This window comes from Panthera leo, chromosome D3, assembly GCF_018350215.1.
Source record: "Panthera leo isolate Ple1 chromosome D3, P.leo_Ple1_pat1.1, whole genome shotgun sequence".
Taxonomy (NCBI): domain Eukaryota; kingdom Metazoa; phylum Chordata; class Mammalia; order Carnivora; family Felidae; genus Panthera; species Panthera leo.
Genome location: NC_056690.1, coordinates 67117836 through 67135319, shown reverse-complemented (window position 1 = coordinate 67135319; position 17484 = coordinate 67117836). Strand labels below are relative to the sequence as shown.

General features: G+C 37.5%; 1 protein-coding gene across 12 annotated transcripts in view; it reads left to right on the top strand.

The window, feature by feature from the left end:
• PIAS2 (protein inhibitor of activated STAT 2) overlaps positions 1–17484 on the top strand; it is a 105054-nt gene that overhangs the window by 26456 nt on the left and 61114 nt on the right. For 9 of the 12 annotated variants that reach the window (XM_042911230.1, XM_042911227.1, XM_042911223.1 and 6 more), the window contains exon 2: positions 6377–6851. In XM_042911230.1, coding sequence (XP_042767164.1) covers positions 6377–6851 — 475 coding nt within the window. Of the gene's footprint in view, positions 1–2791; positions 2811–4948; positions 4969–5649; positions 5832–6376; positions 6852–17484 lie in introns of those variants that run through there. The other 3 variants (XM_042911228.1, XM_042911229.1, XM_042911224.1) reach the window with 3 other exon arrangements.

Genomic DNA, 17484 nt, shown 5'->3' with positions numbered 1-17484 from the left:
ATATGTTTTTTCATGCCAGAACCTTACTGTTTTGATTATTTTAGCTTTGTAGCATAGTTTGAAAACAGGGAGCCTGATGCCTTCAGCTTTATTCTATTTTCTCAAGATTGCTTTGACTATTTGCAGTCTTCCCCAAATGATTTTAAAGGAAATCTCATGTATAATCTTATCCATAAATATTTTAATATGCTACTATAAGGATAGAAATCCTCTTAACTAAATAACATACAAGGTTTATGTTAAGCCATTTTTATTTTCCTGGATTAGACTATATTTGGGTACTTTGAGGGCTTTTGTGTCTATACTCAGTGGTAATATTGATGAAAGACTTCGCTGGTCCACATGGGGAAATGAGAAGAAATAGGTGGTATTCTAGGCTCCCTTTTTCATCAGGCTTTTGCTTAAAATTTGGTTGGATGAGTCTGACTCCCTGATGTTTAGAAAACAAAAAATTGCGTATTTAAAAAATTTTGTCTTCAACGGATTTTTTTGTTTGCCTTCTAACATGTATTTAACTTAAAAAATTTTTTTTTAAATCTTTATTTATTTTTGAGAGAGAGAGAGAGAGAGAGAGAGAGAGAGAGAGAGAGAAAACACAAGCAGGGGAGGGGCAGACAGACGGAGAATCTGAAGCAGGCTCCAGGCTCTGAGCTGTCAGTACAGAGTCTGCCGTGAGGCTCGAACTCATGGACTGTGAGATCATGACCTGAGCCAAAGTTGGACTCTTAACCGACTGAGCCACCCAGGTGCCCCCCCAAAAAATTTTTAATGTTTATTTACTTTAGAGAGAGAGAGAGAGAGAAAGCGCGCTCGCGCGCGCGCACGCGTGCGCACACGCCAGTGGGGGAGGAGCGAAGAGCGAGGGAAACAGAATCCTAAGCAGGCTCCAGGCTCTAGGCTCTGAGCTGTCAGCACAGAGTCTGACGCGGGGCTCAAACCCATAAACCATGAAATCATGACCTGAGCCGAAGCCGGAGGCCCAACGATTGAGCCACCCAGGTGCCCCTGTATTTAACTTTTTGACTTATTGTTTTGAACAGCTTTTAAGAAACAGAATTCCATCTTTTCCTTGAAGGCTTGGTAGAAACTATTCATTAAGCTGTTTGGTCCAGGTAGATGCTTTTGGAAGTAGTGGGGGCAAAGATAATAGATCTCTTCTCCAAATCAGGTTGCGTGTATTTTTCTAGGAAGTAACTTTAAGTTATTAGAATATAGTTGCACGTGCTGTTCTCTTTGTTTAAAGAAATTTGCTTGGTGTTTGTGGTCTTTAATGTTCTTTTTCTCATTCTCAAGACTGTGTTTGTTTTCTTTCCCTTTTTTGGACCTGATGTTAGAGACTTTTCTGCGTTTGCTATATAATTCATGCTTTTTTAATCTTTTAATTCTCTACTCTTTTGAGGGTGTGCGTTACTGTTTCGCTTTTCAAACACTTACTAATTTTAAATTTTGTATTGTATGATAATAGAAGCATTTAGGGAGATGTTCTCCCAAGCTTTGGCTTACTTTATAAATTTTGAAGTGTAGTATTCTCTTTATTTCTTTTATTTTTAAAAAGTTTTTTGCTTTTAAAGTTTATTTTTGAGAGAGGGAAAGACAGCGGGGAGGGACAGAGAGAGAGGGAGAGTTGTATCGCAAGTAGGCTTTACATTCTTGGAGCTTGAACTCACAAACCTTTAGATCATGACCTGAGCCAAAATCAGTAATCAGATACTTCACTGACTGAGCCACCCAGACACCCCTTTATTGTTTCTTTTAATAGTTGATTTTCAGTTTTGATTCCTTCAGCCTAGGAGTTAATTTAATCAATGTGTTGTAAGGAAGAGATCCACATATGTTCTCTCAGGTAAAAGGGATTTAATTATAGGGAAAACATGAATTCACGGGAATACAGTGCTACGAACTAAAGCCTCCTGTGACCTCTGAAATGGATAGGAATTAGAGTATTTTTCTAATTTGTCACATAACTTCTTTTATGGCTTGGCCACTCCTTTGATGAATTGGTATACATCTGGTAGTTTTTCTTTATCCATTCCTACTTATAAAAAAAGATGTAAGCTGTTTTAATATTGTAGTTGGGGAGCACCTGGGTGGCTCAGTTGGTTAAGTGCCTGACTTTGGCTCAGATCATGATCTTTCAGTTTGTGAGGTCGAGGACCACATTGGACTTTCTGTGGTCAGTGCAGAGCCTGCTTTGGATACTCTGTCCTCCTCTCTCTCTGCCCCTCCTCTGCTCGTTCATGTTCTTTCTCTCTCTCAAAAATAAATAAACATTTAAAAAAATATATTGTTGGGATAGACAGTGTTAATAATGTGATTTATCAACTTCCCACTGTAGCTCCTTTCCCTACCGTATATAATACATCCTAGCAGATGGAGGATCTACAAAGTTTGTGTTGATCTTTACCATGGCTTCCAACCTATTAGAATTTCCCCAAATTCTGAACTACTTGTGCAGTTTCTGTCTTATGTTTAAGAGTTGAAAGAGCAGGGGCACCTGGGTGGCTCAGTCAGTTGAGTGTCCGACTCTTGATTTCAACTCGGGTCATGATCTCACAGTTTGTAAGTACAAGCCTCGTGTTGATCTCTGCTCTGGGAGTATGGAGCCTGCTTGGGATTCATTCATTCATTCATTCATTCATTCATTCTCTCTCTCTCTCTCTCTCTCTCTCCCCTCCCTCCCTCCCTCCCTCTCCCCCCTTTTCTCTCTGTCCCTCCCCGACCTGCTTGCTCTCTCAAAAAAAATAAACCTAAAAAAAATAAAGTTGAAGAGCAGTCTCAGAAATCTTCTTACTACTCATTGGGTATTGCATGTGAGTATCATGTTTACTTCCTTAATGAGGTGTTTTCTAAATGTAGCACTTTTCAACTTGCCTTCACTCCTATAACTAATGTTCCAATTATATGTCCCAGCTTTAATTTTTAAAATAATTTTGTTACTTTAATTTGATAAATAAGGTTGATTTAAAGTTCCAGTCTTAATTTATATTAGCTTTTCTTTAGAAATCCAGATTGTTTATGTATGTTCTTAAAAATTAGTCATGCCAACATATTTCTAGTTCATAGAATTGCCTTAAAATCAGTTAACAAGTATTTATTGAAATTCTTTTGTGTAGAGCATATAGGAATTGTCACTGAAGTTTTAGAAGACAGACTTTGGGAGGCAGCAGGGTGGACTGGATAAAGTCCACTTGAAAAAAATTACACTAAAAATTATACTAAAGATATAGACATTAGAGGTTGGTGTAGAACAACAGCTGAAATCCGTTCTTGGTAGGATTCGTAGCAGGCCCACCTTACCTGGTGACAGCTGAAATTTGGTTGAAGACTGAGTTAAAAAAAAAAAAAAAAAATCCCTTTAAGAAGAAATGGGATCCAGCAAGATTTGTCAAGAAAAATACACCCATAGAACTTGACTTAGCTCCATAGAGAAGTATCTTAATAGCAAATGCTAACTAGAGGAGAGTTTTTGCTGTTGTTTGTTTTTGAATAGAAATAGATGACCAGAGGGATGAAGTGACTTTTCCAGCATCCTGACTTTTGATGCCAGGACTTGACCTACATGCAGTTACTAATTGCTGTTGTGAGGTTTTCCACAGGACACCACTGGGTCAAAGCCGTCCTTTTTCAGCAGTACTTCACCTCTGCAGTATTTTGTGATACAGAGAATGCCCTTTCCTGGTTTCCTTTGCCCTTCCCCAAACCAAGGGATTTTTTTTTTTTTTTTTTTTTTTTTTTTTGCTTCAGAATTTCCTGATTCCACATTCATGTGCTGCGTTCTTATCTCTTCCTTTTTGTTTATATATTTACAATAGTTAATAGAGCCAATTGCATTAGCATTCTTTGCCAGATAAAGTTACCATTGGAAAATAAATGATATGAGACCTCCCAGAAATTCAGTTTTGAGATCACAGCTTAGGGTGACTTTGTGTTCTTTTTTGTCATTTCTGTAAAACAAGTCTCCTTAAAGACTATCCGAAAATAAGGAGAGAAGCAAAGTAATGAATTCGGAGTTAGCTTTCTTTGAAAGTATCACAGATATATCTGTATGACTGCCTTTGTTAGTGTTCTCATGATTTAATGTTGCTTACGCTACTGTAATAATATAAGCCAGCTTCAACGGAAGTATTAGGATTGGGGACTTTGGGAAAGGTGCACTGCATTGTTGCTTGGGAAGGCATTTGGCAAAGCTGTCTTGGTCCTTTTCATACGTGAAACCTTGAGTAAACTGTAACTTGACATAGGCCAAGAATGTTCTTGTTTTTCATCATTGTTGTCCATAGCATTGGGGTAAGATAGATAAAATCCTCATTTTAACATATGGAGGAAATGGAAGTGAGTTGAAGTGGAATGGCCATGGTATATGTTGCTGTTAAAGGATGATTTAGGCTGCGTAGTTCAGTGTGGTAACTGTGGGCTGCTGAGGCTCTGAAGCACTTGAAAGTTGTTAGTCCAAATGGAGATGTGCTCCAAGTGTAAAATATACTGGATATTGAAGACTTAGTATTAAAAAGCATCTGAGACATTTTTAAAAAAATGGATTACTTTTAAATCACAAAAATTGATTACATGGGGAAATAATATTTTTGATAAATTGGGTTAAATAAAGCATATGAAAATTTTAACTTTTACTGTAACCGCTAAATATTTAGAATTAAATATGTGGTTCCTATTTCAGTTGGACAGTGGTAGTTGAGTATAAAAAATGGTTGCTAGGATTGCAGCTTCTAAGATTACAATGTTCTCTGATTTGTACAGTATAAAATACGGAGATATATGAAGGAGAACTATGATACAGCTTGTACATGCAGAGTACTTTGACATATTTAAATTTGTTTGCATTTTAGAAAACTAACAAGTATCATTCTTGACAACTATTTAAAAGCCATCCAGAGTTTAAACAATTGCTACTGGGCTATCCATGAGACGTAAAAGTGCAGAACTGAGGACCTACATGAATCAGTACCAGCTGTAGGTATTGCCCTGCATACTTACCAGATTGAGAAGGAATCCCAGGTAGCTGTGGAGTGTGTAGCACTGAGGAGAGGTGGGCAAATAATCCTTAGGGACAATTTGTGAGGGTCAACTCAGGTCTTACTCTTCTTTCTGACTAGATGGGGCACTTGTGTACCAGTAAATCTGACCCGCGTGTGGTTTAACCTCCCAAGTTCTGAGAATCACTAAGTAGATGGATGTAAGAGGCAGCCAGTTATTAAAAGTATCTGCTAGGTTTTGTTAATAAATAGATGGCGAGATGTGAAGCAAGAACTGCTTGTAAACTTCATCTTATACCCAAGACCAAGTTAGCAGAGTGGCATGGGGAGAATCTTGCCCTTTAAGATTTATGACCAATCCTTTCCTTGCTTTTCAGAGGTCTTTTCCTCATTGGATACTCAGCTGGGGATTTCACTTGTTTTAAAGTGTGCTAAATAAGATGTATGTGAATTTTAGCTTTAATATTTAAAAATGACTTATTTTCTTACTGTTAGGGTCAGGCGTAAGGCAGGGTAAAGATAGGAGTCAGAGGCTAAAAAGTTGTAGCAGTCAAAGGCTTTATTTGGGAACTAAGGTCTAGGGCGAGGGTCTGTGACGCAGGGAGAGAGGGGGGGGAGGGGGAGGGGAAGTCGCACCCAGGTGTGGTGGGGTGGGGTTTTTAAGCCGCAGCGGTTCCGGGTTTAGGTCCGTGTGGGCCTTTTTCGCGTCAGGTCGTGCTGTCGCTCGGTGATTGGTTGACCTCCAATTCGTTCTGGCACGCTACTGGGGGCTTTTCATTGGGTTGCGCTGGCAAGATGGCCGCCCCCTCTCCTGTGGTTCCAAGGACATCCTAACACGTGGTCTGTTCCTCAATAATTTGAGTTGGGATGAAAAATTCGTTGGATTTTGAATCACAGTTTTGTCTTGATTTTGCAGATTTACTGCTTTGCCTCGGAAGTTACGCTTACAGTTTTTGCAAAAATCTAATTTTTTGTTTGGTTAATTTATGACAGTACTGTAACAAACATTACATTGTGTGTTGATAGGGCTTACTTTTGAAAAGAAAATTTTCATTGGTTATAAATTTCATAGGCGTAAAGCAAATATGCGTTTACACTTGAGCATAATCAGATAATGAGGTGGTTAGTAGAAACGATAGACCGTAGATTATCAAAATTAAGAATACAGCAAAACATGACACCATAACTTGAATATAACTTGGACAGGCAGTGGCTCTATAAATAGGATCAGTTCTAAGTGGTATGTGAAAATGCTGGTTATTGGCGTATACCAGTTGATAAAATGCTGGTAAATCAGATTTTATAGTCTGTCTTAGTTGGATGGAGTTTTTATAAGCTTGGGGATGACTCTTGGCTTATGTCCTTTTTTTTTCCTTTCCTTTTAGAATATGGTTTCTAGCTTTAGGGTTTCTGAACTACAAGTGTTACTAGGCTTTGCTGGACGGAATAAAAGTGGACGCAAGCATGACCTCCTGATGAGGGCGTTGCATTTGTTGAAGAGTGGCTGCAGCCCTGCGGTTCAGATTAAAATCCGAGAATTGTACAGACGCCGATATCCACGGACTCTTGAAGGACTTTCTGATTTATCCACAATCAAATCTTCGGTTTTCACTTTGGATGGTAGCTCATCACCTGTAGAACCTGACTTGGCCGTGGCTGGAATCCACTCGTTGCCTTCCACTTCAGTTACACCTCACTCGCCATCCTCTCCTGTTGGTTCTGTGCTGCTTCAAGATACTAAGCCCACGTTTGAGATGCAGCAGCCATCTCCCCCAATTCCTCCTGTCCATCCTGATGTGCAGTTAAAAAACTTGCCCTTTTATGATGTCCTTGATGTTCTCATCAAGCCCACGAGTTTAGGTAAGTGTTAGAGAAATCAATTCCTTATAGATGAGAGAATAAAGCAAGAGGCTTTCAACTATTGATTAATGATTTGCTGTTACTACTATAAAATTGAGACATTAATGCCAAATAAATGCCAGATAAGAAATATCGGCAACCATGACGGAAATCTAATATAAAACTGTTCATTCATCATACCAGCATTCTTATGGCTTAGAACTCAAATTGCTTCTGTCTATATAGGAACAGATACAAATATTACTTACTGTCTGTAATTGGTATTTTGATGCTTTTACAGAGATTTAGTTTCTGTTTAACATAGTGTTTAGACTACTTTCCTAAGAAATAAACCTTTCATACTTCATTTTTTTCTAAATTGGCATGCAGAGTTTAGGTTTTTATTTAATACCCATCAACTGCTCAGAAAATTTAATGGATTTTATCATTACTAAAAATTGATACATGGGACTTTAACAAATTTTTACCAACATTGATGGCTTCTTTGTTGTAATGGTATGTTTTTTTTTTTTTTTTTTTTTTTACCACCTAATGACATTGTTTATAGAGTTATTGGGATTTATTGATGAAATAAATTGTTTGGGAGATGGCGTTTCATAGTTATTTGGGAGATTTTTTTTCCCCCCATCCTGGGAAAATCCCTTTTTATTTGGGTTTTTATTTCAAGTCATCTGAAAATTCTCTTAAATATATCAATGTGCTTTTTTCCTTTTGTTTAGCATTATGCTGCTGTATATCTTGATTGAACCACAAGGAAATTTTGAGGGGTAGGGCTTGTTAATGGGGTTGGTATGGCCTGATTGATGGTAAGCCAAGGTGGCTATGCTTTTCCCAGCCCCTTTATCCTCACTTTATCTTTCTTTTTTCTTTCTTTCTTTCTTTCTTTCTTTCTTTCTTTCTTTCTTTCTTTCTTTCTCTCTCTCTTTCTTTCTTTCTTTTTTTCTTTTTCTTTCTATTTAATTTTGAGAGAGAGTGAGCAGGAGAGGTGCAGAGAGAGAGGAGGATAGAGGAACCGAAGCAGGTTCTGTGCTGACAGCAGAGAGCCTGATGTGGGGCTCAAACTCACAAACTGGGATTATGAGCTGACCTGAAGTCAGATGCTCAACTGACTGAACCACCCAGGCGCCCCTCCCTCCCTTCTCCTCGCTTTGAATGTTTTTATTTAGCAATACTTAGCCAGACAGAGTAATGCATTTTATTCCTGCATTACATTCATTATGAAGTAAGGGTTCTGTGTTCATGTTTTATTATTTGTGCAAAGTCCTCTGAGTAGAATTATTGTATCAAAGAGTAAGAACATTTTAATTTTAAACTCTTGATAACCTGTTGGTAAATTAGTTCCCAGAAAAGCTGTGCCATTAAAAAAAATTTTTTTTAATGTTTATATATTTTTGAGAGAGAGAGAGAGACACAGTATGAGCTGGGGAGGGGCAGAGAGAGAGAGAGGGAGACACAGAATCTGTAACAGGCTCCAGGCTCTGAGCTGTCAGCATAGGGCCTGATCCAGGACTCAAACTCACGAACTGCAAGATCATGACCTGAGCTGAAGTTGGCTGCTTTACCCAACTGAGCCACCCAGGTGTCCCAAAGCTGTGCCATTTTAAACTACACAAACAAAATGAGAGAATGCCTCTCATTGCCTTTCTTCCTGCCTTTATTAGGTATTATTAAAAACAGATCTTGGCAGTTTCGACAGGCAAAAGCTTGTATCTTTAGATTTTTTATTTTTAAAACATTTTAATTGTTTATTACCCATTTAACTTTCTTTTATGATTTTACGATCATCTTTAACCCTTTTTTTTAAACTGGTTCATTTAACTGGTTAAAATGTTTCCATAATTCTTTTTATTTCTCCCTCTTGTCATGGTTTTTGGTTTATACCAGTGGACAACACGGCTCATTCCCATGTTTCTTTCTCAGCAGTTGTTGCGAGTTTATTTTTTGTATGTATTTTGAGAAAGATTCAGACTGGTAATATGCCTACTAGGAGGCCCTACCTCATGGGACTCCTCAGGAGTATGGCTAAGGTGAGGGTCTTACCTTGGGAGGTAAGAGGGTCTGTGGGGTTGTAGTTAACAGTGAAAGGTACTTAAGAGACATGGTTGCATGCCTGGAAAGAAGACTGGAGAGAAGGTGAATCGTGTGTCTTCTGTGCTTATTACATCAGTGGTGCACCAAGGGGTGAACTCTGGAGGGGCTTCGTGAGATCTTTCCTCATTTCCCTGCTTTGTTCAAAAATAGAAAATAGTTTTCTTGCTTTTCTGTATTTCAAGAGTTCTGTTTATCTTTATTTTTATGAACTTTATAAACTGATACTTGCTTTATCTACTTTAAAATTTTTCTTAATGTTTATATATTTTTGAGGTAGGGGGGAGAGGGGCAGAGAGAGGGAGACACAGATCTGAAGCAGGTTCCAGGCTCTGAGCTGTCAGCACACAGCTGGACATAGAACTGGAACTCATGAACCGCGAGATCATGACCTGAGCTGAAGTCAGACTCTTAACCGACTGAGCCACCAGGGCACCCTGATACTTGTTTTAAAATGAGGCTTAAACATTTCCGTACCCTACCTTCCCTAAAGAGAAGAAGTTTTCTTACTGTATATCATCTTGTTATGTTAGATTGATAAAGCAGTGATCTGAGAAATGCTCTTAGATTTGGAGGCAGAAAGTTAGAAAATCCACATTAGTGTATAGTCTGCCAAATGAAAGTGGCAAAAATTTAATCATTTCCAGTAATGACCTTCAATTGAAAATTTTTCGTGTCATATTGTCTAAAGCAGCGTAATGACATCCAGAAGTTTTCTTAAGTTTTATTAATTTGGTTTTATAATATTGAAAATACATTCTAAAAATAGAAATTCTGGGAAAGTCCTTTTGTTTGGAATCCTGCTATGGAGAAACCTATTTACATTTGGGAATTGAGAATTTAAAATCCTTAGGAGTCAAGCGATGTCAAATCCATATTTCAAAGCACATACTCTTGACATTTGTAAGCCAGTCTGTGTATTCTTGTTTTTATATACAGTTGATTAGATGATTTTTAGGCCATCAGCATATTGTTAGGTAGGAAATTATTGACTACACGAAAGAGAATAGAAGAACCAGGTAGAAAAAAATAGACACAAGAGGTAAAAAAAAAATGTCCTTCTAAAACCTCTTGATATTGAAGCCAATAACCTTTAGTATTGAGGGAATTGCTGTTATAGCATGGCACATACATTGATGCTTAAAGAAAGAACACAGGGTCCCTTGGTGGCTCAGCTGGTTAAGTGTCCTACTCTTGATTTTAGCCCAGGTCATGATCTCACAGTTTGTGAGATTAAGCCCTGCGTTCGGCTCTGAGCTGACAGCACTGGAGCCTGCTTGGGTTTCTCTCTCCCTCTCTCTCCCTGTCTCTCTCAAAATAAATAAACGACCTTAAAAAAAAAAAAAAAAAGAACCCTTAAAACAACCATCATATGTATATTCTATTTAATAAGATACATTGTTACATAGTTTTGCAGTTTGGAATTATTTCCTTTAAGAATGGTTAAAATAAAAATATTTTAGCATTTAAAATGAAAAACTGTGGCATCTAAAAAACATGAGTGTACACAATACTAAATAACACAGACAGCTTTTCTCCTTCTTTTGTAAGACAGCTTCTTTTAAAGATGCAATCCTTTCGGATTTTTCTATTTAAGAAATTTGTGTTCAATCTGTACAAAAAGAATATATATAAAACATTAAGCTATAAAGGACATCAGTGAAATGAACACTTGTGAAACCACAATTTCGTTTTTTAAAAAAAAAAATTTTTTTTTTTAAACGTTTATTCACTCCTGAGAGACACAGAGAGACAGAGCATGAATGGGGAAGGGGCAGAGAGAGAGGGAGACACAGAATCTGAAGCAGGCTCCGGGCTCTGAGCTGTCAGCACAGAGCCTGACATGGGGCTCGAACTTGCGAACCGCGAGATCATGACCTGAGCCGAAGTTGGACAGACACTCAACTGACTGAGCCACCCAGGCGCCCCCAACTTCGTTTTTTAAAAAGGAACATTGCCAATATCTTCAAGCCATCTCCTTGCCTTTTCTGAGTTAAATCACTATTCTGAATTTATGTTCCTTTTCTTTGCTTGTTTTACCATATGTGTATGTGCATTTTTCTTAAAAGTAATGTTAATTGACTTTTGAAATTAGGTGATGGTATATATATTCTTTTGTGGCTAGCTCTTTTTGTTCACTCTGGCTGAAAGCATTATATGTTGATACATCTGGCTATTGGTATTTTGTGAAATACCTTCAATATATTTTGAGCCTTTCATTCCTTAAAATCTCCTCATTTTGCTCTTCAGATTACAGAAGTAATTTATGCTAGTAATTGAAAATTCAATAGAAATATAACGGAAAAGGAAAGCCCCTCATAATGTCATCTGTTACTCGGCTAGAGTTGTATCAATAGTTAACTGTTTTTCTGCATATGTTGTGTCATCTTCTTTTCTCCCTGTTCATTTAAAAAGCTTTTTCTAACTACAGAGCCACTGTGCCACATTTCTAGCGAGAGAGGACACGATTCTACTTGTATGCTCTGTGAATACCACCTCCTGGAGCTTTGTATCATGATAATCTTTCTTAATTAACACAGTTTCTTGGAAATATATTATAGATTTGTGGGTTACAGTAGATCTTTTATCTTGTAGATGTGCCATAACTTAACCAGTATTCTGTTGATACACATTTTCAATTTTTTATTATTTATTTGGAAATATTTTGGTATCTGGCGTGTGTCAGTCATTATTCTTGTAGTTTTTCAACATTGCACTGTTAACATTTTGCATACGTGGTTCTGAATACTTGTGTGCCTATTTATGAAGTGTAATGTGTCTGTGAAATTGTTGGGTCAAAGAGTTAGGAGTACTTAATATTTTGATATTCAACTTTTGGAGAGAATTTCAGCAGTTGCTTCAGAAGCCTTGTGCCAGTTTATAATCCAGTAGTATATGAATGTGTTGTTTTCTCTACACCCTCATCAGCATTGGTCTTTTAATTTATTATTGGTCTTTTAATCTTTAAAAGTTGAAAAATTAATGAGAATCAGCATCTTTTCATATTCTTAAATTCCCAAGTTATTAGGAAATAGTCATTAAGCTTCTGGGTACAATTAAACAGGTTTAAAGTGGTATGCACATTAATGGAAAGCCATTAAAGTAGAGTCTCACTTCTGAAGAATTTGGATACATTCAGACACTATACACATCATTTTTATTAACCCAGTTAACACATATATAATGAGGATTTCATTTGAATATTGTCATTGTAGTCTAATCGTGGAGAAGTCAGAAGTATGAGATGAGATTAGGAAGTTTGTTATGTAGTTGGGGAGGTAATGTTAACATGAGAGTCAAGTAGCAATGAGGTATGTGCCTGTATGATGAAGCACTGTAAATTGTGTATCTGGAACTCAAATGTCAGCCTAAAGAATGGGGAAGGCAGTCAAGACTTGTTGGAGTAGGAGTGAGACTTTGAAGGATGAATTTGTCTACTTTGAATTGGTGGTGTTCATAGGAGAAGAAACACCAAGAGAGGGGAGAACTGTGAGTAGTCCCAGGAGTAGAAATGAAAGTGGCACAGTTGTGAGACCTCACTGAGGAAACTGCTTTTGAGTAGAGGACGCCTTGAGGGGAGACATTGGAAAGGCAGGTTTGCTAGGGAAGAGGTGGCCATTGTTTTGGGGACCCTTCTAGATAAGGGGGTTTAGATTGGGCTCATTCGGAAGTAGGGCGCTGCTGAGCATGTCTGAGCAGAGGAGAGGTGGTGAAGGTGATGCCAAGGGTGACTGGCTCATTTCTGCTGGGAGGCAGCAGAGGGGCAGCGTTGAGACTTTGTTGGCACAAACAGGTTTTGAATAGGATGGTAGTAGTGAAAATGGAGAGGAAGCAGTCAGTGAGAACATTTTAGAAAGCAGGACTTCATGACTAATTGGATATAGAGGATGAAGAAGAATGGAAAGGGAATGAATGATTTCTAGTGACTGGAAAATTGGTGACTAGTCTCCTTTTCCAAAATTCTGAATTAGGGTTGCCTGGGTGGCTCAGTAGGTTAAGTGTCCGACTTCGGCTTGGTCATGATCTCGCAGTTCATGAGTTTGGTCTCTGTGCTGACAGCTCGGAGCCTGGAGCCTACTTTGGATTCTGTGTCTCCCTCTCTCTCTGCCCCCACCCCCCCCCCCTTTCAAAAATAAATAAACATTAAAAAAAATTTCTGAATTAAAGTCACTGTTCTTATAAGAAGCATGAAACCTCAGTACTCTAACCTCCCCTCGTGATCTTTGCAGCTGTTGTCTAGGGAAAAAAGTATTTTCATATTAAATATCACTGATGATTATTAATATAGTGATGGTTTCTGTTTAGATAAAATTCTTTTAAACGACTCAGGTTTCTGAGTAAATGTCATTAAATTAGAACAGTTTGGGTGTATATATAGGAGGATTATCACTTAAAAAGTATTCACATAAAACAATGAGGAGTGATAGCTATTTGTAAACAGTTGAATATTGGAATATAAAATCACTTAGGTGTTTATCGAAAGCATTCTATGTGCCTGTTATGTCCAGTGTGTTAAGAAATAAGTTACCAAAATGAATAATTTGTGAATATAGAACAGAACTCTTTATATTTCTTCTACTATAACTTTTTATATTGTTTGTGTGTGTGTGTGTGTGTGTGTGTGTTTATTTGTACATGTCGAAGTTGTTCCTTCTACTTTTGATGCAGAGATACAATGGGAAAAGAAGTAAAGTAAGAGTATGCTTTGATTGGCGGTGATGGTACAGTTAATTGATGGGTGACAGGGAAGCAGATAGCTCAGGATACAGATCTTAGGTGATGATGCGGTGTAATAAACTGATTTATTCGTTGTTACTTTATGAATTATTTTATTTACAAATAAGCTAGACTGAGCCATGATAATGCACAAAGCTGCCTATAAAACATCTTGGTTTCTCTCTTCTTTCCTGAGTGGGAAAGCCCCTGTTAACCTAGGCACTCACTGCTAGGAAGTGTTCTTGACCAAATATAAACCAGTTTATCAAAAGGTGTCCATGTAACTTTCTGCGCTGGGGGAACTTGGGAGGTTTCCTGTTTCACTAAGAATATTTCACATTGTTAGGCATGTTACAATATTTTCTACCTGAATATCTTACCAGGAAAAGTCATAGTTATTGAATAGTTGGCAAAATGCATCTGTTGGACTGTATTTCTTTTTTCTCTTGAAATTTTGCTATCTCTTTCAAAACAGACACTTTTGGGGCACCTAGATGGCTCAGTCGGTTGAGCCAAAGTCCAACTTTGGCTCACGTCATGATCTCGTAGTTCGTGGGTTCAAGCCCTGCATCAGGCTCTCTGCTGACAGCTCAGAGCCTGGAACCTACTTTGGATTCTGTGTCTCCCTCTCTCTTTGCCCTCCCTCACTGTCTGTCTCTGTCTCTGTCTCTCAAAAATAAAATATACATCAAAAAAATAAAAACAGGCTTTTTATTAGTAAAAAGCTTTTAATTAGTAAGATTTTAATTAGTAAGACTTCTGGAACTGAAGATATTATCACATGTTTTCAGAATGCTTTCACATACATTATTGATTTGATCCACAAAATAGCCATTAAGAGGCAGCTGAGCAAAATGTTATTCCCATTTTAATTGAGGAGTAAAGAAGGACTTGGAAGATCTTATGTGAATTTCCTATATCACTTGGATAGTAACCAGTAGGGCTGGATGAGGATACGGGAATATTCTGGTCCACTAATGCTTCAAAAGGTGGAAGGAACCAATATCCATAAAGGTAGAGTAGTCATAAGTATTATGTCATATCAGCAGGCCTCGTCAGTTAGTAATTGTAAATGAAGCTGGACACAATGATAGAACTTGGAATTTACAAGATTAATGCTAAAATTACTTTATGAAATTGTGGCATAGTTTTACTTATTGCTGTATAAAACATTGTTTCAAAGTACAGTGATGTAAAACAACCATCTTATTATGTTCATGGATTTTATGTGTTAGGAATTGGAAGGACAGTGTGTGGATAGCTTGTCTCTACCCCAAGATGTCTGGGGTCTTAACTGAGAAGACTTTAGGGCTGGGGATGACTTGATGGCTGGAAGCTGGGATTACATCTTCACTCATGTGTGGTGGCTATGCTACCTGTTTGGTTGGACTCAGCTTGGCTCTTGGCTAAAGTACTTGCATAAGGCTTCTTCCTGTGGTCTCTTTTGTGCCTCCTTAGAGCATGAGAGCTGGGTCTCAGGAGCAAGGAAGAAGTGCATGGTGTTTTTATGATCTAGCCTTGAAAATTATATACCATCACTTATGCCACACACTATCGATTAAAGCAGTCACAAAGGGCCATTCAAGTTCAAAGGGAGGGTAATAGAGACCCCACCACTTCACTGGAAGAATGTCAAGGTTATAAGAAGGGTGTGATGGAAGATATTGTTGTAGCTGTCTTTGAAAAACAGAACATACCTTATGGAGGTTTGTTTAAAAAAGAAAGGGTTTGAGTAAAGTCATACCTGATTCATGTCCCGGAGTCATGGTATTTTTCATTTTTCATTTGCTGCTGTTAACATAAAAGTGTTCATGGGATCGGTGTAGATTTGGTTTTCTGATCCCAAGTTGGAGACACTACTGGGTAGAAAATGTACTGTAAAACCTGCAACTTTCTGCTTGATATCCTGCCATTTTTTTTTTCCTGATTTGTATTAAAATGACAGTTCAGCTAATAGATTTACCTTATGGCAAGTTTTGTGTGCTTTTGGCTGCTATTCTGTCATAAAATTGTCTTGTCAGTGTTAATACAAATTGGATTTTATTAGCATATGCACTGTTTTTTTTGTTGTAAGTTCCTGAAGTTCAGTAATGGTACACAATGATGAAACATCTTTTTTTTTTCCCCCCCATAGAAACAGGGTAGTTATTTGGTATTATATTTTAAAGGACAGAAAATTGGGCATCAAATGAATTGGCAAAAACTATGTCAGAAAAAAGGCTCTGCAAAAACCTGTTAAGATATAAACTGCTAACATTAAACTGCAGGTTCTGTAAATTGTACATGTTGGCATATGCTGATTATGGAAGCATTCCAGTTTCAATGTAAGTTTCATGGTATATGGGTACTTTTCTGGGTAGGTGGACTCCAGTCACCCAGTCAAGGCCTCAAATACTGGCATTTGCACTGGGTGAATTGACCAAAGGTCTTGCACCTAGTTTTGCAGTTGTAGATATCTGACATTTTTAGTGCACAAAGAGTGGATCTGTCCCTGGGGAGACAGACCTAGGTTAATCAAGTTTATCAGAATGAAATAAGAATCACAGCCGTTGGGCAGAAATAACTTTATCCTTTTTGCCATTGTCACATCTTCTGCGTATGTTAAAAATCCTGCCTTTCAGTGCCATTCCTTTTGCTTTAAAGTGTTATCTTTTTAAGGAAATCATAAAAAACGATGTATTCTTTTACCTTTACCACTTATTTACTGTTTGTATTGGTTTTCATTCCTGAAAATTTGGTTTTGAATTTGGTATCATTTCTTTTTATCCTGGCAGTTTCCTTTACATTTCTTGTAGTACTTGCTTTCAGCAAATTCTCTTGGCCTTTGTTTATCTTCAAGTCATTATTTCACCCTGTTTTTGAAGGGTATTGAATTTTCAGTGACAGTTTTTCCTTTCACCACTTTAAAGATGACTTCTGGCTTGTGTTGCTTCTGGTGAGAAGTCAGCCTTTATTTGTATTGTTTTCCCCTTGTATGTAATGTTTTTCTTTTTTTTCCTGACTGCTCTCAAGATTTTGTAGTCATCATTGGTTTTCAGTAGTTTGATTTTGATGTGACTAGGTAGCTTTCTTTGTATTTATTTTGCTTGAGGTTCGATCCTGTAAGGGCTTCCCCCCCAATCAGGTAATATTTTTTCATTATTTCTGCAACTTTTTTTTTTTTTATTAACTGTTTGAAAATGCAGAGTGTGCACCTCTAATCTCAAAGTAAATGTTACTGAATTTGACAGTTAAGAGCTCATTGATGCCTTTAACTGTGGATAGAGAGTGGGAAATGGAATTTGCACAAGAAAGAGTTGAGAAGTGAATAGGAATTGAAGAGATGGACAGACATACTATTGTAGCTGCCTTTGTGTTTTTTGCCCCATACTTAGAGTTTTGTTTGACTTTTAGGCTTTCATCATAAATAGCATTCCTTTCTCTCCCCTCCTTTTTTAAATGTTCTGGGAAAATATGAGCCACTTTATGACATGATTTCTAGGAGCATAATTGTTACACTAAACTATGCTTAAATAAAAATGTTTTACTCAAGTTAATGTTTTTCTTGATTTGGTGTGTCTTGTGGAAGGAAGTTTTCTGACACTGGGTGTTCAACTGGCACCTTGTTTATTCATATTCGTGTATCAGGAAAACTGGCCACTCACACACACGAGAGCCGTTTTACCTTTTCTCGTGTGTTGTTGCAGTACTTGTTGGGAAGCAGCCGGTCTCTATTAGCTTTTGCTTTGTTTTGTTTTAAAGTTCTTTGTGAAGGAAATACATTTCAGTTTTAATAATATAGTTAAGGATGACTTCATTAGGTAATTTTTTAAACTAGATCATCTGTATG